This window comes from Squalius cephalus, assembly GCF_949319135.1.
Source record: "Squalius cephalus genome assembly, chromosome: 21".
Lineage (NCBI taxonomy): Eukaryota > Metazoa > Chordata > Actinopteri > Cypriniformes > Leuciscidae > Squalius > Squalius cephalus.
In genome coordinates, this window is record NC_137142.1 from 26,674,157 (window position 1) to 26,699,750 (window position 25,594).

At 36.4% G+C, this 25,594-nt stretch overlaps 1 protein-coding gene across 4 annotated transcripts; it reads left to right on the top strand.

The window, feature by feature from the left end:
- The first annotated feature begins 205 nt into the window (after positions 1–205).
- gabrb1 (gamma-aminobutyric acid type A receptor subunit beta1) lies at positions 206–25,029 on the top strand. Of its 4 annotated transcripts, none has more exons than XM_079854788.1 (10): positions 206–291; positions 987–1,157; positions 3,137–3,228; positions 3,344–3,411; positions 13,616–13,836; positions 16,079–16,161; positions 20,617–20,751; positions 21,915–22,067; positions 22,235–22,473; positions 22,876–23,331. In XM_079854788.1, the coding sequence occupies exons 3-10, from the start codon at positions 3,156–3,158 to the stop codon at positions 23,221–23,223; spliced, it is 1,320 nt and encodes a 439-aa protein (XP_079710914.1). In that variant the 5' UTR covers positions 206–291; positions 987–1,157; positions 3,137–3,155; the 3' UTR covers positions 23,224–23,331. The 4 variants fall into 4 exon arrangements, with proteins under 4 accessions (XP_079710914.1, XP_079710915.1, XP_079710913.1 ...); XM_079854789.1 differs by having other exon boundaries at positions 251–423; XM_079854787.1 differs by lacking the exons at positions 206–291; positions 987–1,157 and adding exons at positions 1,938–2,768; positions 24,540–25,029 and having other exon boundaries at positions 22,876–23,109.
- The last annotated feature ends 565 nt before the right edge of the window (positions 25,030–25,594 follow it).

Here is a 25,594-nt window from a genome sequence, read left to right on the forward strand (position 1 = left end):
TTTATTTTATTTTTCAAATAGGAAGACTTTATGATTTGTTATGTGTGCAATGCCAGACCTGATAGGTTTATCATCCTGAAAATGTCCCAAAACTGCCATTTTATCCACAAGCAGTGAATTGCTGATTAAAAACCTGCCAATGAATGTGCCATCAAAATAGACGAATACAGACACTGACCTTGCTTTGAACCTTTAGCTTTTTATAGAGTGAGTCCTCCAGTGAGCCCATGACTGGTGTCCCTGAATCTGTAACACAACAGCCGACTGAAAGCCAGTGAGGAGAATCAGCAGGTAAATGATCAGGATGGTATTTTTCACTCACTCACTTATACTGTGTGCCGTTGTATTTGTGGTCTGTGGTTTTCCCAGTAGAGAGCCACTTCTCAATAAGGCTTGATGGACACACACTGTGAGGAATAGAAGGTGAATGTGATTCAATATTGATTCTTTGCTCTAGTTTGGGTTGATGCAATGTCTACAGTACGTGTGTGCATGTGTTCAAATTGGTGTGGCTGCTCATTTACCAAAGAGAAGTCAGAAGAAGATCAAATTGACATTTTGATTAAAAATTATGAACTCAAAAAAAGAAATATATCAATAAAAAAAAAAAAAAACATATTGATGAATCGTTCACAGTATAAAGTGCATTTAGAAAATAGATAGGGTAATTTTCCATTTCATGTCGACTTTAACCTCAGGTAAGGAAGTGGTTATCAACCGGTTTTGCTTCAAGACATTTTTTGACATCAAGAGGCAACCCCACAAAATACCCTAAGTAAATGTCTTTAAAATCACTGAAATAAGTGTAATGAATTGCAAAGAATATAAAAAATATTGATATAACTGAATGGGAAACTAAAGTTTCAAAGCTACAACGAATTCTGGCATCACGTTCTGTCAGCATTTCCTTTAATCATTCCACGTCTTTTTACTTTTAAGTCTGCATTGCTTTGAAATCTTTGGCATTTTTGAATATTTTCTTCTAGCTGGATCAACTGAGCTCCTTATCTGCACCGTTCACTCCAGTGCCCTCTTACACAGATCCTTCTGCTGTTCCAAGACCTAATTTCCCACCAGGCTTGGACTTTGTGCACTTGAGGATTTAAAGATCTCCAAAACCTACTTTCCTACCAACCCTCTTCTTCATGATATTTCAGGTCAGCTCAAAACTTATTATTATTATTTATTTTTTTGAAGGCTCTTTACAAAGCCAATACATATGGCTGAGCATCCGGGCATAACACTTAATGTCCAGAGGGGAAGAAAGCAGCCTGCCATCGTGTCTCAAACTCTTTGCTCCATTAAACAATAAATCTTCTTCCCATCGGCCCTGACATGCAGTTTAGTTCCTGTCAGGCAAAGTAGACGACTTGATAGCAGTAGTTATTTATATTGTAGTTTAGCGGACACTTTCGACTGAAACTCTCCCTGTCATATCATAGAAAATATACTGTATGATAGACTACTTTACAAATTGTCGATTTCAGTTTTGAATTAAAAGCATGAAGGTCCAAACCTAAACTTAACCCTGCAAGCAGATCATATGAAAATGAATGAGATAGAATCCACACAATTTAAATATAGGCTACAGTAAAATACAAATCACCATGAGAGTGAGTTTAATATTTCTTTAGTTTTTCTTATTCTATGTTACTGTTAGTCTGTTTAAAGATGTGAAACAACAAACAAAGCTTAATAAAAAAACAGAAAGCTTAAGTTATTGGTCCCAATGTTGCACTGCATTGCAAACACTTCAATTGGAATCCACAGGAAGCCATCACAGTAGACGATTTCACATAGGCCTATATTTTTAAAGAATAGAAAATGAAAGTAGGCTACCAAAAATAGTGGTTGAAAACAATATTCCATTTTTAGAGAAAACAAGTTTGCTTGTAAATGGACTTTACCCACTGTTACTGTGACAACAAAACCCTGTCTCGCCTATTCCTTTATTTGCCTATGCTGTATCTGCCTTTATTATTTAATAAATTATCAATTTAGGTTCCTGCTCTCCGTTTATAATAGATAACGACTATTAGCCTAAATTAAATACAGTCAAAATTATTAGTTAGTTTGACTTGTCTGTTTGAACAGAATCGCTATACTTAATACACACGGTCGACTGTTCTTTCCTCACATCAGCGCCAGCGGTAACGCCTGTCCTTCCCGGCCGACACATTAATTATTCCATCAGTCTCCATGGAGATCTGCAGATATTAATGCGTTTTTCGCAGTGCCCGCTGTTTTAATGCGTTTCCCGAGTTTCTAACAAATAATTCACTCTGTCTCGGGCGCGTGATGCACAGCAAATTGAAAGATGGCGCGAAAGAGCTCTTGAGCCGGCGCGCGCGTTCAGGTGCACACACGTCAGCTCTGCCTGCTCCTCGGATTGAATGAATAATTTTAGATGCACGGAAGGGATAGGCGCATAATCTAAACGCGACTGTACGTTCAAGCTTCTGTGCCATGAGCTGTCGTGTCCAGTGACCCGCTGGCGATGGGATCTGACCGGCATACTGATACGCTCCGACAGCAGCGTCAGCACCGGGGAGCGCGACAGCCGCAAGAACACCTCGCGCGCCACTTTGGATTTGGATCACGTTGCTGTGTAGTTGAAATCGCTGGAGCGCTTCTTCAGACTAAGTTTGGGATATTGCAACTCGGTCGATTAGAGAGATGTTGATCGCTCGGGATCAGTGGCGCGCGGGGATCTTGTGTCTCTTCATGCTCGTGGCTTTGACGCTTGGCCGTAGCCCGCCAGCGAACAGGTAAGACATAACGTGCTTGTGTATCTGTATGATCATCAGTCTGACTGCTTTCCCTGCAGAGCCATGTTAAACCAGCCAAAGATGGTTTGCTGGTCTCAGCTGGTCTCCCTGCCTGTTGGCTGGTTTTAGCGTGGTTTTGGGCACTTTTCAGATGGTCAGGAATGGATGAAAACCAGTTTCACTTGCTTGGCCAGCCTGAGGGACTATCTAGAGCAGCTGGGCTATACTGGTAGACCAGCTAAGACCAGGTCGCCCAGGCTAGAAGACAGTTAAAACCAGCTTTGCTGTGCTACAAGACCAGATTTTAGGCTTAAGATGGTTTCTTTCCGCACAGTTGAGTCACAGTTTCTTAAACTACTCTTCCCCAGTGTGAATGAACGGAGCAACATGTCATACGTCAAAGTCACCGTGGATAAACTTCTCAAAGGCTACGACATCCGTCTCAGGCCTGACTTCGGAGGTAAAGACGTTATATTGATTTAAAACACTTTTTTGGATGTGACCATTTTGATGGATGGATAATTGACTGTCATGAGACCATGTTAGAGAGATTGTGGTGTCTGTTTGCTTTGCAGGTCCTCCGGTTGATGTTGTTATGAGTATTGACATCTCTAGTATCGACATGGTGTCAGAAGTGAACATGGTGAGTCCACAGGCTGCTCAGATTGTTTCATAGATGGTGGGCTATTAAGCAAGCAGAAATATCTGTCAACGCAACCTGTTAAGGCTACAGTTAGTAAAGTGGTAGAATAAACTTAAGTTTGCTATTGTAGTCCATTCAGGAAAGAGTTACAAGCTGTTCCTATTTCTTTTACAAGCACAGCTGACTGTAATATTAGATAGACATTGTGTTCATTTTGCATTATGATTGTTTTGGCATTGGAGCTGAACTGACATATTCTTTTACTCTGACTCAGCAAAGCAGGCCAAAATAAGCAATTTTGTGAGGAACTACACACAAGACCCCATATACCCACACCCACAGGATGGTGCAGGTTGAAGTAATGGATTTAAAAAAAAAAATTTAAATACGAGTTAACACAACAAAAGGTTACAAGTATGTGAACATAAGAAAAAAGAAAGGAAAAAGGGGACACATACAAACATGCGCACATACAAATATACATATGTATATATACACACATATAGACATACAGTATATAGGCTACTTCTCTTTTCTGTATTTTTCGGCAGTCTGTAAAAATATACCTTGTCAAATCTAGTTGTACAGTAAATCACGTTTTGATGTGTTTTGTGTGTTTTTTTGTGGAATTCACGCTGAAAACAAATTATGCCGCTCAGTCTTTTTGCCACTTAGTGGGCCTAACCTATCATTTAAAATTATAAAAAAGTTGTACGAATAATAGTAAAATGTGCTCTGAAATAAACTTCAGTTGTAGCCTTGTGCATTTCCACTCTGAAGTCTGAAGACTAATGCACTCTGTGGGATTTCTAGGATACTCAAGTCTAAGGTTGAGGTTGTTACTTTTGTTATGACAAGGTGTCACATTTCTCATGCTGGAAAGAGCTTTTTTTCGTGAATTATGGATAGTGGGCCTGAACAAAAGCCATTTCTGTGGTGATTTGTCATACATTAATTATTTTAGCAGGTGGGAGGCCTTTCAGGGAGGACACATGGTGGAGGGAGTTAGTGAGAGAGAGATAGTTAGCATTTGCAGTGTCTCCCTCAGGACTCGCTGTTTCTAGAAATTCTATGTTTCTAGAAATAATATAGTTTTAAAATAAAAATAAATAAAAATAAATTCAACATGTAAATTACTAGATTAAATATATGCATTGCAGGAATACCACCTGGACCAATTTATGTCAGCTTACTCTCTTGTGGGAAAGTCTGGGTAAGAAACTAACCCAAAACCCAGTTAGTTATTGTGGAGTTGAAGTTACAGTATAAGGTAGAGTTGACTCTGGTGGTTGTTTTCATTCATTCTTGACAGGAAGAAAGGATCTGGCATAACATTGAGTATTCTTATACTCTGTTTTGAAGTTCTTTATCTAACCAGCTTCTCATGATTGCCTTTTATACTGTTGGGCAGAGGGTCAAAACCAAGGCAAAACAATACAAACAATAACAGAATCCAATAGTGTACATGAACGCCACCACAATGTCGTAAATATGAGTGGGAAGCTTGGGATTTTCTTTAAGTCCTGATCTTTACTATTTGGAAATGTGCTGGAATACCACAATATTTAAAGATATTTAGCAGTGATATTGTCAGGCTTTTCTATTTACAGTGAAGTAAGCTAATTGCCTGCACAAAATATGATAGCATTATAATATAACATACGCAACGATAAAGTTTACAGTGGCTTCATAAATTAATTCAAAACATAAAAAAGCAAAACACACCTGATGCACATGCCTTGTTCTTTATTTTCTAGAAGTAGAGTTTAAGAACGTTGCTCTATTTTTGTGTAATTAATTAATAGAAAGTACACCGCCATTTTACTCTTGAACTTGAACGCACCTGCCATCATAAACACGACTTCCCAGTTCCCACCTCGTAAATACGAACTTCCATGGAGGACTTGAACGCACCACAAATCACAGGCAAACAGGGATACCCAGGGAAACGGGCGTAAGATCAAAACCATAACAAGGGAAATGAGAGAGCGCTCAGAAATGCAGTGCGACACTGACAAGATCTTGCAGAGAAAGTAAGCTGAAATGTAATGAAGCATAATAGGGCTTCCCTCGACTAAAGATGTTTCTAGATTATGAATGGAAGACTGTCAAAACATTTAATGTCTTTTGTTGTTTGATTAACATTTATGACACTCACTGCTCTTGAATTAATAACTTTTGTAACCTTAATTGCAAGGATTAATCTGTATTTAATTTATTTTGGGAAGACCATTTAGTGTTATTTTACATTTGATTCCTTATTACATTTCTTTAGTATTTCTTATTTTCTTTATTCTATTTTCATTATTTGTGCTAATGCTTGTAAATTGTTTGTTCTTATTTTATTACTGAGTGTTTACTTGTCTTTTCTGTGAATTCAATTCAGAGTTACTAAATAACTAAATAACTATAAGCATATAATTTTAATAACAGTGATTTATTGGTTATGGACCATTCAATGAAAGTAATTATCAGCTTGCTATCGGCCAGAATTTTAATATCAGTGCACCCCAAGTGCTTTCAGAAAATCAGATATTGATCTCCTTTGGTCCAAACTCTCTCATCCTATTTTCTCCTATTTGTTTGTCTGAAATGAAAACACACATACACTCTGACATGATTTTCATAACACTTCAGGATTGAAGCAGCAGAGATCGACAGACGTGTTTTCTGTTTATTTGCTTTTTATAGCACAGAAAATCGCAGGTTCATAAAGATCTGCAAAAGGTGATTTGGCGGAGGAGTGAGAAAACCCGAATTTAAATAACCAATTTAGAAATGGCGTTAAACTAAAAGATAATCTACCTCAGCTCCCCTAAGAACATTGCAGAAGGTCAGCTGTTCTCAATGCTGTCACAGCTTCATATAGCCAGCTCTTATAAGCTTCTGCATTGATTGTTAATGTACACTGATGGTTACCTCAGTTGCCCTCGTTCACCTCGTCGTGACTGCAGTGTGCGGATACATGTTAAGATTGCAGTAAAAAAGCAGACTCTTTGCCGCAGCATAATGCTGGTGTTTTAGTAACGAGTTGTGTGGACTTAAGCAACAGAGACTTTATGAACTTTCTCAGTCTTGTTGTAAACAATTAATCAGTTTATTCCAAAGAAAAACTTGCATATTGTTGGTTTGATTGCTTCTATTGTTCTCCTCATTTGTAAGTCGCTTTGGATAAAAGTGTCTGCTAAATGATTATGTAAATATAAATGTAAATGTAAAAATACTGGGTGTTCATAAGATTAATCAGGTTATTTTAAAGAAAAAATGGGTGTTCATAATAACAAATAGCTTAAGAAATGACTTTTCTTATCTGCTGACGTCACTTAGGCCATGCAAGCTAACGGATAATTTTAATCAAAATATGTAAGCATTGATTCAGTAAACTTGCATTTGGTCTAGGTCAGGGGTGTCACACTCATTTTAAGTTGAAGGCTGGGTGGGAAAAAATGTAACCATGTGCAGGCCGAATGACCTTTTTTAAACCTTAGTGAGCTGAAAATTAGCCTACAATAATATTAACCATACAAAACTACAAATAATAGTAAAACTAGAAAAAAGGTTCAGGCTGTGCCAATCCAATCATATATCAATATGCATATTCTTTTTCTCACAATACTACATTTATATTTCAGGCCCTGTGTTGATTCATATCATTTCTGAAGATTCATGAAAAAAACTGTCTAAATAAACAAAGTCTAATTTCACATTGACTTTAATGCTGCGTCAAGCCGAATCAAGCCAAAGCAGATTGTTTTCTAGTGATTTTTCTTGATCTTTGTTCTTGTATTATTCGCTACTTTAAATCCTGTTGTGTCCCTCTGAAGTGAGTGTCTCTCTCAGCCTCTATTCTTCTGTTCCTCTGTGATGTCTTCTGTGTGATGGATTGGGCACAGAGAAATGAGTTCATTTTAGACCGCACTGTGAGATAGGGTGTGACTGTGATAGGTATGAGTGCATATGTGTGTGATGTTGTGTTTGTTTAAGCATGTGCTTTTGTTTGTGTCAGGGTGCTCTGTGAAGAAGTTGAGGTGCTGGACTGATGATTTTAAGCGGTTGTCAGGGGCAACAGCTGCTTCTAATAATAGAATCTGAAGGAGGCATTTGTCCTAAGTGAACCTGAGGCACACCCATCCTGTCTCTCTTTCACATTTCTCTCGCTTTCTGACTCGGTCTTCGCTTTCTCTGCTTTTCTGCCGCACTCACATAAATTCACTCAAATGTTGTCATCTTCATGGGACTGCACACTTCATGTCTGAAGAGTAGTTATGGATTTTATTTCTATAAAAAGGGTGATAGTATGAGAAATAAAATGTCCTTGATCTTTTGAAATGAAATAATTCTATAAATCACAAATACATGATATGTTTCAGAACTCAGAACCATCCTCAATTTAAAAAAAAAGACCACATTATTCATACCTGCAAACTTGTCGCTTTTCGGCGACAATCGCCGTTTTCTTGGTCAATTGGGTCATTTACGTGAATCGCGTAGAACCGGAGAGTTTTTGTTTGGGGGGGGGGGGTATATAACGCGTGGTGAGCGCGCTCATAATCCGCCGGCGCGACCACAACATTGTCCAACATCAAATGGCAAACGTAAAGCAAGCGGAACGAAACTGCTCGTGGTTGACGGACCGTTTATCAGTTTGGACCAAAGCAGCGCGAGCCGATCTTGATCAAGCGACACTGTTACTACACAGTGCTAATAAGAGATCCAGTAAAGAAAGCGTTTGAATTCGCCACAGAAGTAATAACATCGCTGCGACTCCTGCGAGATTTAGTGAGAAACATTCAGATTTCTCCGTTATTAACGGATCAAACAGCACTGACGTGGAAACCAGGAATAAACATTGTGGCATGAATGAACTATCCAGCGTCCACAGATCAGCAACATTCACCATGGATTTACCGTAGTAACACTCACTGCAACCATGTAAGTTTGGCAGGAATAGTAGGCTACAATGCCTTAAAGTAACATTACGTTGGTTTTATTTTGACAATGTTATGAATACAATTGCCTCAAATGTTAATCATTCTGAACTAAAATAAACCTTTGTTTATAACTACTACAATATTTTTTCCAAGGAGCTGTTTTGTTTTATATGCTCCTAAGAAGAGTCAATTATAGCTCCAAAATTGCTCAAAGTAAAAATATGTCATACTTTATGATGTTAGTTTTAATTAAAAAAAAGATTTTAAAAAAATTAAATCTTGGAAATTTCTCTGGTATTTCTTTCTTTTTGCTGTATCAAAAATGTACCAAACCGAACCGTGACACAAGTCATATCGAACCGTGAATTTTGTGAACCGTTACACCCCTACTGTTTACACAACAGCTGATGCGAAAGTAAGTGTAACATAAAGCAATTTGGCAAAGTGTTAATCTGTTGTTGCATGGGATTAAACATGAAATTTCTGATTAATAAAGCACTCAGAAATGTGTCATTTGCATTTGTATGTGCCCCCCCCCCCCCCCGTCATTTGCATCGCCCCCCCCCCCCCCCCCCCCGCGCGACACTGTCACCTTTTTTACTCTGAGGAGTTTGCAGGTCTGATTATTATAATTATTATTAATTATAATTATTTGTTATTATATATTATACTTTTTTAAATATTTGTACATTTTATTTTTGAATAATAATAAATTCATAATTCATAAATTAAAATGTAAAACAAATTAATAATAATAATGATAATTATTATTATTAGTTTAGTAGTAGTACACAGCTCCACATTGTGGCCTCCATATGTGGGTCAACCTGCTTCATGTAGAATAAAACAGCTTTTTCTAGGCCACTGTAATGTCTGGAGTCTGAATCGTGTGTCAGTGGACATAAATATATACTGTATATAGAACTGTTCAAAAGTTTGGGGTCAGTAAGCTGTGAATAGCTGCCCGAGAGGCATTTCAAAGATGGCCGCTGAGTAAAATGATTATTGCTTCAAAGGGACTTTGCCTGTACGCAATGCCGTTTGCTTCGGGGGTTGGGCGGAAGTGACTGACCGGCAGTTTCTCTCAGTTTTTCCCCTCTGTTTGGCCTACTGTGTTCGTGGTCATCCAGTTTGAAATGTTGACTGCAAACACGGAGGTTTTTCAGATTTTCCGGCATTGTGTCCATGTTTACGCTTATTTGCAGCCTTTAGCCACTGCCTGCCTACAATGCGCTGGATCCTTCACTGGAAACCAAAAGTAACTCACTCCAGCTTAACTTTTTCTCTCTGAGTACTTGCACCCGGGAACAATACAAGTCGACACCATTATGATTCAAAGTTTGCTAAGAAGTATTTCCTACTAAAGAAAAGTGGTATTTGACTCAGGTAAGCGTGTCCATAGTAGACTGGCGGGCGTGGCCTTGGCAGCTTGTCAAGTGCATTATGGGCGTTGAAGTTTTCCTACCTATTTAACGAAAGGAAAGAGACCAGCCTTTTTTCCCTTTCTCTAGTCAGGTGACAACGGTTTAAAAAATATTTTTCCATTCTACTGTATAGGCAACCAAATTTGATTGAAAGCCCATTTTGCCAGCAGTAAAAGTACCCCTTTAATCCCAACAGAAGAACTAACAATACGTGTAAAAAATGGGTAAACCTGCATGTATCACCTGTCTGTCCTGAAGGATCCTGAAGTTAGAAAAGAGCACCTGTAATAACAAAATTTAACAAAATCACAGTAAACTAGTAGCATTTACAGTTTTCACTTTAAAGTCATGCATATATGCAGTAGGCATCTCAAAAAGTTTTCCCCTCAAAGGCATGTTATGAAGTGATTGCATAGAGATGTTTAATTCACAATATAAGAATATGAGAAGAATTTTAACCAAGTCTTTGCAGTACAGATGAGTCTGGAGAAGCAGTAGTGCCGGACAGGTATACCTGCACCCCTTAGTAGGGCAGCTGAAACATCTTAAGTGTTTTTATAACATCACACATATGGAGAATCTCAGAATACTAATTGATCCAAATTATCTTCATTTTGATTCCTCACTGCTTTTTCTTTATGTGTTTACTGAAAGGTTTTGCATATTCCATTGGTTAATATTGACAGGATCAAATTTTACTGCATTGCAGCAAACAACTTGAACTTGCTAAGAATAGAAACATGACTGTTACTATCCTAACACAAGAACATATATCCTGTTCTATTGCACTATTCAAATGCTTACAAAAAAAGAATATTGAAGAAAAGAAAAATGTAAAAAAATGTATTGACTGAATTTTATTTTTTGCTACATCAGTTTAAATAAACTCTTTAATTAGTTGTGTTATATGTTTGCACAGTTAGTATCTTAAAACTGTTGGACTTTACTTTTAATTGCATGTGGCATTCAGCACTGATTTCATGGTTTTCAACTAACTTGGGTGATTCTGTGTTTTGGTCACAGCAATAATGACAACTTGTACAGGTACAAGGTAAAAACACAATTGTTTCTAAATCTCCACTGTATGATTATTTGATGTGATATAATATGATAGGTCTGATTATTAGATATGATATGCTCTGTCAGAGATTTACTGAGAAGTATTAATTCCGGTGAATGAAGCTAGTTCAATTATTGTGCTTTTTTGCAACATCTCAGTGTGGGTTTTTACAGCTGATTTTAAAGCCAAGGTTTTCTGCCAGAATAACAGATGCTGTGATTGTTTTATAGGGGTTTGTAAGTGTCTCTGAGAAGCAGGGTGATTCCACTCTGTCTGTTTAACATTCACTCTCACTTATCATGTTGGTTTAATGGGATCTCAACTTAATTTATTTCATCTCTTATTCAACTGAGAAACGTGGTGACTGGGGGATGGAGTTAAAGCAGAAGCCTCATTGAAAATGTGACTGCGTTTTACAGTCTAACCTTTGACTTTACAGTTAGTCCCAACACATTTGAGTTCCTAAGAGACCTTTTCATTTTCATAGCAACCTAAATGAAGTGCACAGTCATGTAAGTGGCAATTACTGAGAGCAGACTAGTGTTTGAAATATGGATGTACTGTTGGAACGGGATCTCATTTTAAGTTAGTGATTTCACTGACTTGATTAACTTGACCTCAAAGCAACTTTATTTTCCTTATATTGTGGAGAATGAAGCCCACATTGGTTATAATTTTGTTGTTTTGTCTGCAAAGGAGAGCTTGTCATCTTAGATGATGCTTTGTGTTTTTACACATCTGGAGGCAGTGACTATCTGACCTCATCTGAGAAAAGGTCTTGGCTTGGAAGGCAAGCTCAGCCTCGAGGTGATTGACATCCTCTTTGATATGTCAGAGTGGGGTGAAGATGTAGGTCCTGAGATTACAGATGCAGACAGAAAAGGAAATGAGATAAATAGCAGTGGGATATATTTTAGTATGTGTCTGTGACATATTTTCTTTGAGTGTTAGTGGGGCGTTTGCATATGCTAAAAGGCATGCATGTTTTCGCTGTTGAAACCACTGAGAACACGCACAATTTTAATGTAGTGTGCCTTTTTTTTTTTTTTAGTTTTGAGACTAAAGTTACACTTAAAATTTAATAAAAATGAATTTCATATTGTTAGATTGTGGCAAAATGTTGATCAGATGGAATCCCCACGTCAAAAATAAAGAAATATCAGATCCGACTCCGGACGCCGAATCCCTTCCAGAAGTAATTCCGTTTTGTATGGTTTCCAAACCCACTTAGCGATACCCCTTTAAAACTCATGAAAATAGTGGCAGGCTTCGGGTCCTCCTAGGATTTTATACGGGTTATTCAGCATGTTCTTCTTCAAACCGCAGCAGCGCGTCAGAAACAGAGGACAAGGTCTGTGCATTTATTGATAGATTTTTATGATATCTGCATCTGTGCAGTACTTTGTCATAAATGCTGTTTACACAAAATTTGTTTTTTTATTTTTTGTTCCTTTCATCTAGATGGCATGAGACTTTGTGACTTGTTCTTGCTATACTTTACAGGCCTACTTCAGTACAATAAAATTGTTTTTTATCATAAATCCAAAAGCCAAAAAAAAAAAAAAAAACATGAAAAGAACTATAAAAGGAAGTGAAAATGGCAAAGGAGCTAATGACTGGTCCTCTGCAGCCATCTACTGGTTATATTGGTAATTTCATGTCATTTTAAAACTGTTTTTATTTTCCACCAGGTGAAAAATAAACCCTCCACTAAACCATGACACATTTTCCATGGATAAAAATGAGAAATGTAGATCTTTTTAAAAGTTAATTTTACTGCACAAACGTAGAGTAAAAAAAAAATATATATATTTTATATATATATATATAAAACATTTTTTTTACCCACATATTGGCAATCTAGACAATTACAGTAAACTATGTTTTTTCTATATTCTTAATGATTAATAACGAATATTAGCTGTTTATTTAAAATGAGTAGAAATTAAATCAATATTCAGGTTTTTTTTTTAATACCCTCTCATCATGATGTGCAGTCAGTTCTCCTCAAGATCACAAAGGTGTCATGGCAAAGTAACAACAGGTGAAATTTATCACATAAATAACTAGAACATGATGATGTGCCTTTCAAGTGGAGTCGGAAACATTGTAATTACAAATTTAGAGCACATTAATGACTGAGCTAAGTGGTAGTTATGATTGGAAAATTCAGAAATCTCTGATACATGCGTTGCAGAGTGTTGTGACGGGGCATAATATACAGTAAATAACATTGTATAATATATAATATATTATTTATATTATCTATTTATAGTTATCTTAAATATATCTTTATATGGAGATCAGTGAGCACTTAGCAGAAAGCAAGGCTATAGCGAATTTATAGTGAAATCATTCATAGAAAATTATATTGAATGATTTTGCAAGTTATTTTAGTTTTTCATGCTGTATTTTAGTCGGAAGTATTAAAGGTATGGAATAGCTGATAATTAGCAGTTAATCAGACAACTTTATAGTTTGCTTTATGTAACACAAACATGAAATTTCAATACCATGTATAAATAAGTGATAAAAATGAATAATTCTCATCCTTTTGAATTCAGATGTAGTTGGGTTTATTGTTCACAGTATTATTATTTTGGCCTATTTCTCCATTATGTTTCTGACTTGAATGTGTGACTTTTGTTTTGTAATAATGAATGCCCGATTTGGAGGGACGAGTTTTCCAGGGGCACTTGAAGGCATTTAACAATCAGAAAGAGTCCAGATATTTTTGGTTTTCATTTTGAACTGTAAATTTATCATTTATTTTTGTGTGTGTTTTTCAGGACTATACCATCACCATGTATTTCCAGCAGTCCTGGCGCGATAAGCGTCTGTCCTACACAGGGATCCCTCTAAATCTTACTTTGGATAACCGAGTGGCCGATCAACTCTGGGTGCCTGATACTTACTTCATAAATGACAAGAAATCTTTTGTTCATGGGGTCACTGTGAAGAACCGCATGATTCGTCTACATCCTGATGGGACTGTGCTCTACGGCCTCAGGTCAGAGAGTTTGTGTGTGTGTGCAGTTTTTTTAAAGTATTTTTTTGTTTTACTTCTTCTCTCCCTCATGCATGAGATTAATGTTAGATTATTTTATGTGCGTGCAACTTTACATTTATCTCTGTCTGTATGTGTATGCTGTATTTTTGGCTGACCCTATTACCCTGACTGTCCTGATGTTGCTTTTTTTAGAATTTAAAGCCCAGTGAGAGAAGCGTATCCTGTCTCAGTCAGGGAATATAGGTTCTGTTTACCAAAGAAAGATGAGGCTGTCTCTGTCCTGGTTGAACCAGGCTATTTGAAAATCTTTGGGAGTTTTAATGTTTAAAAAAAATTAGAGATATAAAGTAAAATCAACATTTCAGTAATATTATGACATATTATTACAATTTAAAATAATCTATCTATTTGAATAAATTTTAAAATATAATTTATATCTGTGATAACAAAGCTGAATTTTCAGCATCATTACTCCAGTCTTCAGTGTCAAATGATCCTTCAGAAATCCTTCTAATATTCGGATCTGCTGCTCAGGAGACATTTCTTATTATTATCAATGTTAAAAGCAGTGTAAATGCTTAATATTTTTGTGGAAAATTTATTTTTTTCAGGATTCTTTGATGAATAGAGTGTGCATTACATTATAAATTACTTTACTGTCACTTTTAATCAATTTAATGCATCTATGGTGAATAAAAGTTTGAATTTCCTTCCAAAAAAATAAATGTAATTGACACCAAACTTAAAAAAAAAAAAATTTGTTTTTATGTTTTAAACAAAATACATTTGGTTAGATTTATGCTCAAAATAAGACAAACAACTATTTTAAGAAAATAAACAATCTTTAGTATCCTATAAAGATTAGCTTCTATTATTGTCACTGTAAACAAATAGAGAAAGAACTTTCAGTAGTCATTGTTAAAGGGATAGTTCACCCAAAAATGAAAAATAAACTAATTTACTCACAATCGAGTTGTTCCAAACATATATGAATTTCTGTCTTCTGCTGAACACAAAAGAAGATATTTTGAAGAAAGTTGGTAACAAAACAGGTTTGGTTACACATATTCTACAATCTACATCTTCTTTTGTGTTCAGCAGAAGACAGAAATTCTTACAAGTTTGGAACAACTTGAGGGTGAGTATAAGATGACAGAATTTTCTTTTTTGGGTGAACTATCCCTTTAAATCTACCAAACATAAAAGGAAAATGATGATTAATTAAAGTCAAGATTAATGTCTTTCTGCAGAGGAAAAGCTGCAGTCCTACACTTCTTTCCCTACATAGTGCGATATTCCCCCTCTCTCCATCTTGCTCAATACTGTATAATTTATATCTAATGTACTATGCTTGAGAGGTATGGACATGTGCTGCTCTACATAGGTGCACCTATTAGTGTATGTCTATAAATATATGTGATCACTGATTAGATAACTATCTCTCTGCCAGAAAAACAATACGGAGTATAATAAGGTGTTTTTGTGGGGGTGGATGTACCTGTACGTGTATACAGTGTGTTTGTTTTGCATTTGTCAGGGAAAAGTGCTTTATACCCATTCAGGGCTGCAGAACGAAGAAGCAATTCCATCTTAAGTTGTCAGAAAGTGCAGCAGTCACGCACTGAAAGGCCATCACGTGTGTGTTTCCGTGTTAATTCAAGCTCAACATAATTAAGATCCAGCCAGAGGCATTTCAGAGAGGGGCTGCACGCTGCAGACATGACTGAGACAGCGTTAAGGCAATTACACAGGAGAGGAATAAAGAGGGATGAAACACGAGAGTGATATAACGCAGTGTGCCTGCAGTGTTGTTTTACCAGCAGCTTGTGAGAGAACCTTTAAATGACACGTGAATAAACAATAAGCAAATATTACTGTGTATTACTATCCAATTACTTGCTACATTTCACTTAATGGCGGTTTATAGGGAGATTATTACATTTGTTTTGTAATATGAAGTACACATGTGCTTGTCCAATCATTATTAGTTCAGCATGAATTAAAGTTCTGCAAAGCTTTCCGAATATAAATCTCATTACAGGTGGAAGTAGGTGGCTGTAACACCATCTGCTCTTAAATGTTTCACTTACCTCTTCTGACATCTGGAGAATTTTTCTAAAATAATATAAGTATGTTTGATCAGTCAAAGTCAAAAGCAAACTTGCTATATTACTGTAGACATACTAAACAACTGCTCAATTGTAATAGTATCGTGTTGTTGTTTTTCGCCTCATATCTGTAGGATAACTACCACAGCTGCATGTATGATGGATTTGCGCAGATACCCGCTGGATGAGCAGAACTGCACGCTGGAGATTGAAAGTTGTAAGTGATGTTCACGGTTTAACCGTTAGCATTCATGACTAGCATGCTGAATAGATAGGTTGATTACATATCCACAATTAATCATGTATGTGAGTATTAGCTGAGAAAACCCTAAATGAATATTATTCAAAGTCATTATAGTATCATTAAATAGACTAAAAGTGGTTTTGAATCAATATTTAGTTTATTTTAGTTTTCTTATCATTGAACACAAGACTATCACTGGCCTATAGTTCACACAGTCGAGTTTGTTAAACTGTCCAGGGGTTGCGTTTACCATAAGCTAAGTTTTCTCAAGTTCAGTCATTACCAATATAGTTCAACAATTTAACATTTCCCCAAACCATAGTTCCAATGATTTCATTTACAAACAGCATTGCAAAGTCGTGTGATTGGAACTACAGTTCTTGACCTGTTGAATCATAGTTTCAGTTTAGTATGACATGTGGACTTAGATCATGCTCTTACGCACAATCTCATATATGCAAATTTCATTCCATGTCTTTTAGTTTGTCAGAAGAATGAAAGCGCTGTTTTTGAAGAGTGCATTGGGCGAATGTGCCCTAGAACCCCAGGGAAGCCTGGAGTATGATGCAAGAGTAGGGTGACCACCGTCAAACAAACCAAATGTGGGACGATTATAAGTTTGAGTGGGACAATGTGGGACATGTTACATGTTACATAACCTGAAACTGTTATACAATGTCTATCTAACTTAATAAAAACAGTTGTATTCTGCCTTTCAGCTGATAAAAGTTCTTTGTTCTTTAGTCCCTTCCAGAAAGACCATTACATCACAATTTAACATAACATGTCTTTATTTTACATGTCATTTAAATTCAACATCACTGAGCCCAAAGGCAGCAGGCATCATGCAAATAACTATTTTTGAAACAGTTCTGACCAAGTCCAACTAAAGTCCAACAAAATAAACAATGAACAAATAAAATATAAAACAACATGAAATTAGATCATTGACAGTCTTATATATTAAGAGTATATTAAGCTAAAAACTCTTTTTTTTTTTTTTTAGAAAGGATGTGAATTAAAACAACCACACCAGGCAACAGGTTGATAAATTCTGTTAAATAAAAATTTGAATTGACCGAATTAACCATTTGTTTTCTGACAGGAAACACATGGAACGAATCACTGGTCCACATTTTGATTGACAGCCGTCACAGCCAACTAGTGACCATGTTTACTCCTTTCTTTTCAACCATTGGATAGGATTAAAAAAACGGCTGTTGTATTTGTACTTCTGACGAAGCCCTGTTAAATAAAGGTGAAAAACTACTCCGCAAAAAGAATAAATAAAATGCTTTCTTAAAAAGGCAAAAGAAATCATGCACATTTTCTTAATATGATAATTAAAAACCAATAGACTGATGAAAATGCGGGACATTTTCTCAATATGCGACGGGTGGTCACCCTATGCAAGAGGGAACCTGCGATTGAATCAGACGTCTGGAATTAAAGGAACACTCCACCGTTTTTTGAAATAGGGCTTATTCACCGTCTTTCCTACATTTAGATAGGTGGGCAAACGCATTTTTGTCTCAGTCAGTGCATGCATTGTTTTAGTTTGGCAGCGCCGCCGATAGCTTAGCTTAGCATAATGAATGGAATCCTTTGTTGCCAGCTAGCATGTCATGAGTAAAAGTGATAAAAAAAACAAAAAAAAAACAAACAAACAAGCAATGCAGATTAAGACTAGGCTTTGGAAATTGAACAACAGGAGGAGGAGGTTGCGATCGCTCAACTGCCTGAGGACGTGAGGATGAGAGTCAACACGAACTGGTGGTGAGTATGATATCTCTGCGCCCAAGTAGGAGTGCTTCGCCTGTGCTTCAATATAGCAAGTCAATATCTGCCTAGGAAATCGCCTAGTCTTAATCTGTATTGCTATTTGTACTTGTTGTGAATACGCAGGCCACAAGAAGAACTTCATTTTTTTTTATTTTTTTTTTTTTTATCACTTTTACTCATGACATGCTAGCTGGCAACAAAGGATTCCATTCATTATGCTAAGCTAAGCTAGCGGTGGCGCTTCCAAACTAAAACAATGCATGCACTGAGACAAAAATACGTTTGCCCACCTATCTAAATGTAGGAAAGACGGTGAATAAGCCCTATTTCAAAAAACGGTGGAGTGTTCCTTTAACGCAAAGCAACAAAGAACAAAAATAGCGAAGTAGTCCTCTGATGCCATTTTCAGTATTTACAGCATTTAATGAGAATTCTATGTTGTTGAACAAATGTGGTTTGAACTAAGGGACGTGCTACAAAGTTACTATGGTTTCAGGAAAAGTTGTGACTGGCTGCCTACTGTAGTTAAGTTCTACAACACCAAATTGTACTATGGTAGGTAAGCACTGCAGCGATTTACGCTGTTGTACTGGAAACGCACCCCATGGTAGACCGTTCACACTGGACACGTTCTTGAATTCTGTCTGGGTTTTTTTTGTTCATTTTTTTTTTTATTATGTACATATGCAGAATGGCTTTTCCATCACGTACTCTTCAGCATCTTGTACAATGATTGTCACAATATTAAGACATCTAGTCAAGACACGTCTTAAGCTCTGAGCATATCTCCAACATTCTGTTACATGTGTTTCATCTCACTGTTTTTTAACTCAAGATCACGTCCTTTGTGAACGGCTTCACATGTGAGGATATAAATAAAGGTAGTAATTCCAAGTTGTATTTCTCCTCTGGTAGGAAAATGGGGCATGATTCATTTTATTAATTTTCTTTTCACACCATTCTGTTTAATTAATACCATTAAATTAATATAAAACATTGACAGCTCTAAAAATACTTAGAGAGAAGGTGAATGCAAAAAGTCCACATTTTCAATGAAAGCATTAAATGAAGATGCATGAATTTCTTGCAGCAATGCAGCAAAAACTGGCACAATCAGTTGTATAATCCTAATGCATGTATGCATGCATCATTATACATTTATCAAGAAAAATACCTGCAGAGAATCTGGCTGTGCTGACTAATCTCACCGTTTCATCTTTCTCAGTCTCTGCAAATGTCTTACTCTCTGTCACTCTTTCTTTTTGCTCTCTTTCATCTCCTCCCCTCATCTCTTTTGCACTTTGCCTCTCTCAGTGTGACAGACAGTGTTTGTAATTGGGTGTCTTCTTTGTTGGTCAGACAGCTGTATTCCTGTGAGGCTGCTGTCATGTCAGAGCTCTGAGATGCATATCACCACAGGAAGGAGAAACCTCAACATCACAGCAGACATAAACCATGTCGCTTTCACACGGCAGACATAAATCATGTCACCTTCTCATCATCCCATGGATGATGAGAATGTGGTGAAGGTGACATGATTTATGTGGACAAGATCAGACTTACTGTAATAAGAGACAAAAATACTTTCCACAAATAAGTTAAAAGTAGTTAATAGTTCACCCAAAAATGGAAAATTCTGAAAATAAAAGAAGATAATTTGAAGATTGTTAGTAACCAAACAATTTTGGAGACCATTGACTTCCATAATGGCCAAAAAAACACTCAAAATGTATTTTGGAATACATTTTATTAATATTTCATATTTGGGTGAACCATCCCTTTACGCACATGTCATGGAATAAAGTCTCTTTTATTCTTTTTTTATCAAAAGGTCAGTAAACATTTGTATTCAATTTGTTATGGAGCCTTTCATTTGGATGCTATTCATTTTATGTGAATTTGGCCATTTTTACAAACCTGTTTTTTTTACAAACCAAAATTAGTTTGACACAGTTTGCTTTTAAGAAACTCAGATGCTTAAATCTTTCATTGACTCTTAATGCTTATATCTTTCAACACATACATTTTTTAAATAAAAAAGACAGCTAAATATTTGTAATTGACTCAATATTTAAAGATATGAACCACAATAATTTAATCTCAATTTAGGAGGTTTTTTTTTTTTTTTAATTGGTACTGTCAATACAGTGGAAGAGGAACAGGCCTAAAACATTTTGGAACAGTCATTGGACACCAGAGTGTACCCTTTTTGTAGAAACCAATTAATCCAACATTACAGACTCGAACATTAAAGAGAAGGGGACCGGGAAGAGTAGACCTTCATGAGGATTATCGCTGTGTTTCAGTCACTCAGGAGTATAGGCTGATGTTTCTTTTGATTGGACTTAATGAAAAACGGGAAGAATTGACTATCGTAATACTTTATCTTCTAATTAAGCTTTTATGTTCTACAGTACTATGCTCTCTTGGAGATAAGCGCGCAGAGTCTGCAGGGACAATCTTTAGCAGTTAGACTTGGACCGGACCTCTCACAGAAGTGTTCTCACTGCATTCACATGCTGATTTACACTACTGACAACACAGACTTTGGGAATGTGAGAGAGGCCGCTTTCCCTTTGAGCCAGCATGCTGTTTTGTGGATATATGTGTATTTCTAAATGTTTCTGTCCCTCTTTTGTTTCTCAGATGGCTACACTACAGATGACATTGAGTTCTACTGGCAGGGAGGAAGTTCGGTGACGGGGGTGGACAACATTGAGCTGCCGCAGTTCTCTATTATTGATTATAAAACACTGTCTAAGAAAGCTGTGTTTGCCACAGGTACAGTGCGCTCCCTGCATGTTCATGAGATGATTATACTTTCTTTTGAGATGAGTCAGCCCTCCTCAGTACTGTATGCCAAGATTCTTTCAGTTCACTTCAGTTCAAACATGATTCATTAAAATAGTTGTATATTTGTAAGCACAGAAATTCGAAAGTGGTATGCGTGTCGATGTGTCAACAAAATTATGCAGTTCGCTGCTACATAATGTCTGGTCCAGTTTGCGGCTTATTTTCATCAAGACCCGCCCACTTAGATAGGAATCTATCTGACTGACATGTTAAACGACCAACCACAGTTTGTTTTAGTAAATCTGAAACATAGACCGGTGCACAGACCAGTGCACAAAAAGCTCATTCGAAATATGGTGTAACAGTCTCCACAGTTTGTTGACAAATGCATGCATATACACGACTATTCAAAAGTTTGGGGTCAGTAAAAAAAAAAAAAAACTTTTGAAAGAAATTAATACTTTTATTGACACTGAAGTAATGGCTGTAATGAGTAACTCAAACTCAGCTTTGCCATCACATGAATACATTACATTTTAAAATCTATTAAAATAGAGAAAAAGTTAGTTTAAATTGTAATAATAAACAACTTTATTTTATATAACGCCTTTAAAGCAGCTTCTCAAGGCACTTTACACAATAAAAATACAAAGAGAGAGGGAAAAAATACACAGATAGAAATACAAAGCGTACAAAAAACAAAAGAACACACTGGAATACAAAATAATTAAAACCATCAAGAAAAAGCTAACCTTTTAGGTTTTAGGCTGGATTTAAAAATGCTTCGATTTTGAGCATCTTTAATATAAGAAGGAAGTGCGTTTTAGAGTCTAGGAGCATTGGATGAGAAAGCCCTGTCCCGTACAGATAGAAAACGTGTCTGTGTCTAATGTCACACTGTTACTGTTTTTACTGTATTTTTGGCCAAATAAATGCAGCCTTATTGAGCATATGAGGCTCTATGATATAAAATCTTACCAACCCCAAACTTTTGAATGAATTATTACTGTGTGATTAAATTGAACTGAACTGTGTGTGTACAGAACAGGATTAAGCACTAATATGTGAAATGACAACTAAATTTAGCTGCAGTGTGTAAGTGGCGTTTGTGTACCTCACTGACACAAAACACTTTAATTTCTCACTTTCAGGGTCGTATCCTCGTCTGTCTCTCAGTTTTAAACTGAAGAGAAACATTGGATATTTCATCCTACAGACCTACATGCCTTCAACACTGATCACCATCCTGTCCTGGGTCTCCTTCTGGATCAACTATGATGCTTCAGCTGCAAGAGTTGCACTAGGTGTGTGTGTGTGTGTGTGTGAGAGAGAGAGAGGACACCTAGTACTTCACACCAACTAAAGACACATTTTTCTACACCTCCCTTTTCCCACTTCTTAAATTTACAATTAATGTCAACCAGTTTCTAAATAAGCTTTTTTAAGCATTGTAAAACTGACTTTTTTTTAGGAATCACCACCGTTCTGACTATGACTACAATCAACACTCATCTAAGGGAGACTTTACCCAAGATCCCTTATGTGAAGGCCATAGACATCTATCTGATGGGCTGCTTTGTCTTTGTGTTCCTGGCCTTGCTCGAGTATGCTTTCGTCAACTACATATTCTTCGGCCGTGGTCCACATTTACGGAAGAAAGTGGCAGAAAAAGCTGCAAAAAGCAACAATGAGAAGAGTAACAAAGTTCAGGTGGGTTTTTGACCAGCTCTATGTTTACACTAAGTAATTATTTTGATAAATACAGTAGAGGTGTTGGACTTCACACTGTCTCATATTAGTATATGTAGATTACCTTCATCAAACATTCACAAGTTTATTTTTAAAAACACTAATTTAATAACACTGTTAAATGTAATGTTTAGCAAATCTGATATTTTTTCGTACATTATAATGTGGTCATGCCTAAATTTACTGGATTTTAGTATTTAGTGTTTTATTTTAAATTAAACTCCGACATTGGCCAAAACTTGAAAACATTAATTGTCTCATCAGCATTGGCCAGACTTTTAATATTGATACATCTCTAAATTCTAAATCACTTTTATTTACTAAAATTCAGTTTTATTTATTCCTTCTTTTATATTAATAAAGGTTGATGTCCATGTAAACATTCCCCTGACGAACCTTGATCTTCGCCTTAGTGGGGCAGAGATGTTAGGTGCTCTTGGGGACCCGAGGAACACCATGTTCTCTTATGATAGTGCCAGCATCCAATACCGTAAGCCCCTTACAAGTCGGGACCTCTATGGACGGCCCACTGCCGCTGTCGAGAGGCCAATGGCACGAAAAAAGAGTCATCTTAGGAGGCGAGCCGATCAGCTGAAGGTGAAGATTCCAGACCTGACAGATGTAAACTCCATTGACAAGTGGTCACGTGTCATTTTTCCAATCACCTACACCTTCTTTAACTTAGTATACTGGCTGTATTATGTCCACTAGGGAGCAGCACTGACTCGACCCAGCCATTCACACATCAGGTCAGGCTCTCTTACCCTCCTTGCGGTTTCAACTGCCAGTCAGACAGGAGGAAGAGGTGCATTCTGTAGTTAGCCCTTCTCTGTAAATTATTAAACTATAAAAATATATAATATAAATCTGTATTATAATTTTTCAATAAGTAAATAAGTCAAAATGACTACTCAACTTTTGCTGCTTAATGTAGATTATCATAAATATTAGTTAAAATTGTTGCTGGATTTTTGCACTTTGCTTCTGTGGGATCAATTTCACTGACTTGCAGAAAGTGCAACTACGCAATGGGGAGAAAATATGCTTTTCTTAGCTGACGACTGCATTGCACATCTACTGTAGGTCAGGCAGGCTTGAATTTGTTAAACAGCATTTGAAAGTTGTTTTCATCATTTATCTTTCATATATGAAGGTCTTAAAAGGATGTTCTGGTTTTATTACAAGCTCTGACATTTGTAGCATAAATTTCATTACAACAGAAATTAATTTCGACCTGTCCCTCAGTTTTATTATAAATAATAAATCATTTTCAAATAAAGCTCTTAATTTCAAATTACTTTTATTTATTACTTTTACTTGTAGATATTATTAAAGCGGACGCCTTTGTTTTACAAAAAAGTAGGCTTTTTTTTATTTTTTTATTTAAGAAAAACAATTGTTCAGTTATTTGTGTTTTAGGTCAATATGAGCCAAGCTGAAGATTAAGAAGAGTAGTAAAAGTTTTGTCAACCTAAGTGTCGACCTAATTCTGTTCAATATCTGTGGTATTAGTTTGTGGTTACAGTAAGACACTTACAATAGAAGTATACAGGGCAGGCAATTGAAATAACCACATAACATGAAACGCTATGAAACTTTACACCAGTTGCCATAATGTAATGGTTGAGCACTGCTTACATGGAATTTATGTGCACTATAATTAACTTAATATAAGTTAATTCACCTAGAAAAGTAGTTCCTTCAAAAAATGACATTTTATAGTTGGTAGATGGAGCTTAACTTGAATTAAAACCTGGAACATTTCTTTAAAGCAAGACCTTTATTGTATATATTGTTCAAGTTTGTTGATGAAAGTCTTACCCCAGTTTAGACACATCACATACTGTAGATTAAACCTGTTCTTATAAAGACTTCACTACAAAGAAATGGGCTCATCATTTGGGTTACAGTATTTATAGGGCTTGGTTAAGACTACAACTACAAACAAACTACAAAAATTAATTGTCTTCAGCTCTGGTGTCTATATGTGGCCTAACACACTTTTTGTTCTCTATAATCAAATGTAGTCAATCTGCCAAGAATGGATGTCCTTGCATCAATATGACAACACATGATGACAAGCAGGATGTACAGGAGTTCAAAGTCTGGACAGTATGTAAATTTGTACATTAAAACATATCAGGTATCGGAAGATCTATGATGTCATCAAGTTTTTCTGTACTTTTTCTTATAAGCCAATTAATCCTGCATATTTCATTCAAAGCAGTAGTTGAATTTTTCAGCCCACTTTATATTAAGTGTCTAACTACTGTGTAGTGTGTACTATCATTTATATTAATCATTTCATACAATGCACTTATTATGTTCATACACGTTTCTTACACTGTACGTATATTTAAAAATACCTTCATGAAATTACAGCTGTAATTAATTACTCTGTTGTTGACCCTTCTCTTACACCTTAAGTGAAGTGACATGAAGGCCAAGTATGGTAACCCTCTTTGTCTATTTGTCCTCTGCATTGATTTAACCCATCCAAGTTAGTGCACACAAATTAGGAGTAGTGAGTAGTGAACACTGGGCAGTGATTTGCTGTGGTGCCTGGGGAGCAATTGTGGGTATTGAGGGTGAAAGAGAAGGCTGTTTGTTCAATCCCCTCATCTACATTTGCCTGCCGGAATTGAGAATTTAACCAGCAACCTTGGTCTGACTTTCTAACCATTAGGCCACAAATGCTCCATTAAACCTAAATAAACCTACCCATACCACCAAACCTGTCCCTAACCTTACCAGTATCCCAGCTCAATAGCAGCAAAAGTGTGTTGGGTATCACTTTATTTTACTGTGTTCTTGTTACAGGTTACATGTAGTTACTATAGTAATTACGTGCAACTAACACTAAACCCTCTACTTAACCCTCAACATGAACACAATAAGTGCATTGTACCAAATAAATAAATAGATAGATGTAGGTACATAGTAGTTAAAGACACCTAATATAAAGAGTGACAGTTTAATACTGTAAAGCCCAATAAAATCCAGACTTGATTCATTAGCAAGAGGTTAAAAATTATATAGAGCTTAATTATGTTAGTTCCTATTGTTCAATATTTGACTCGGC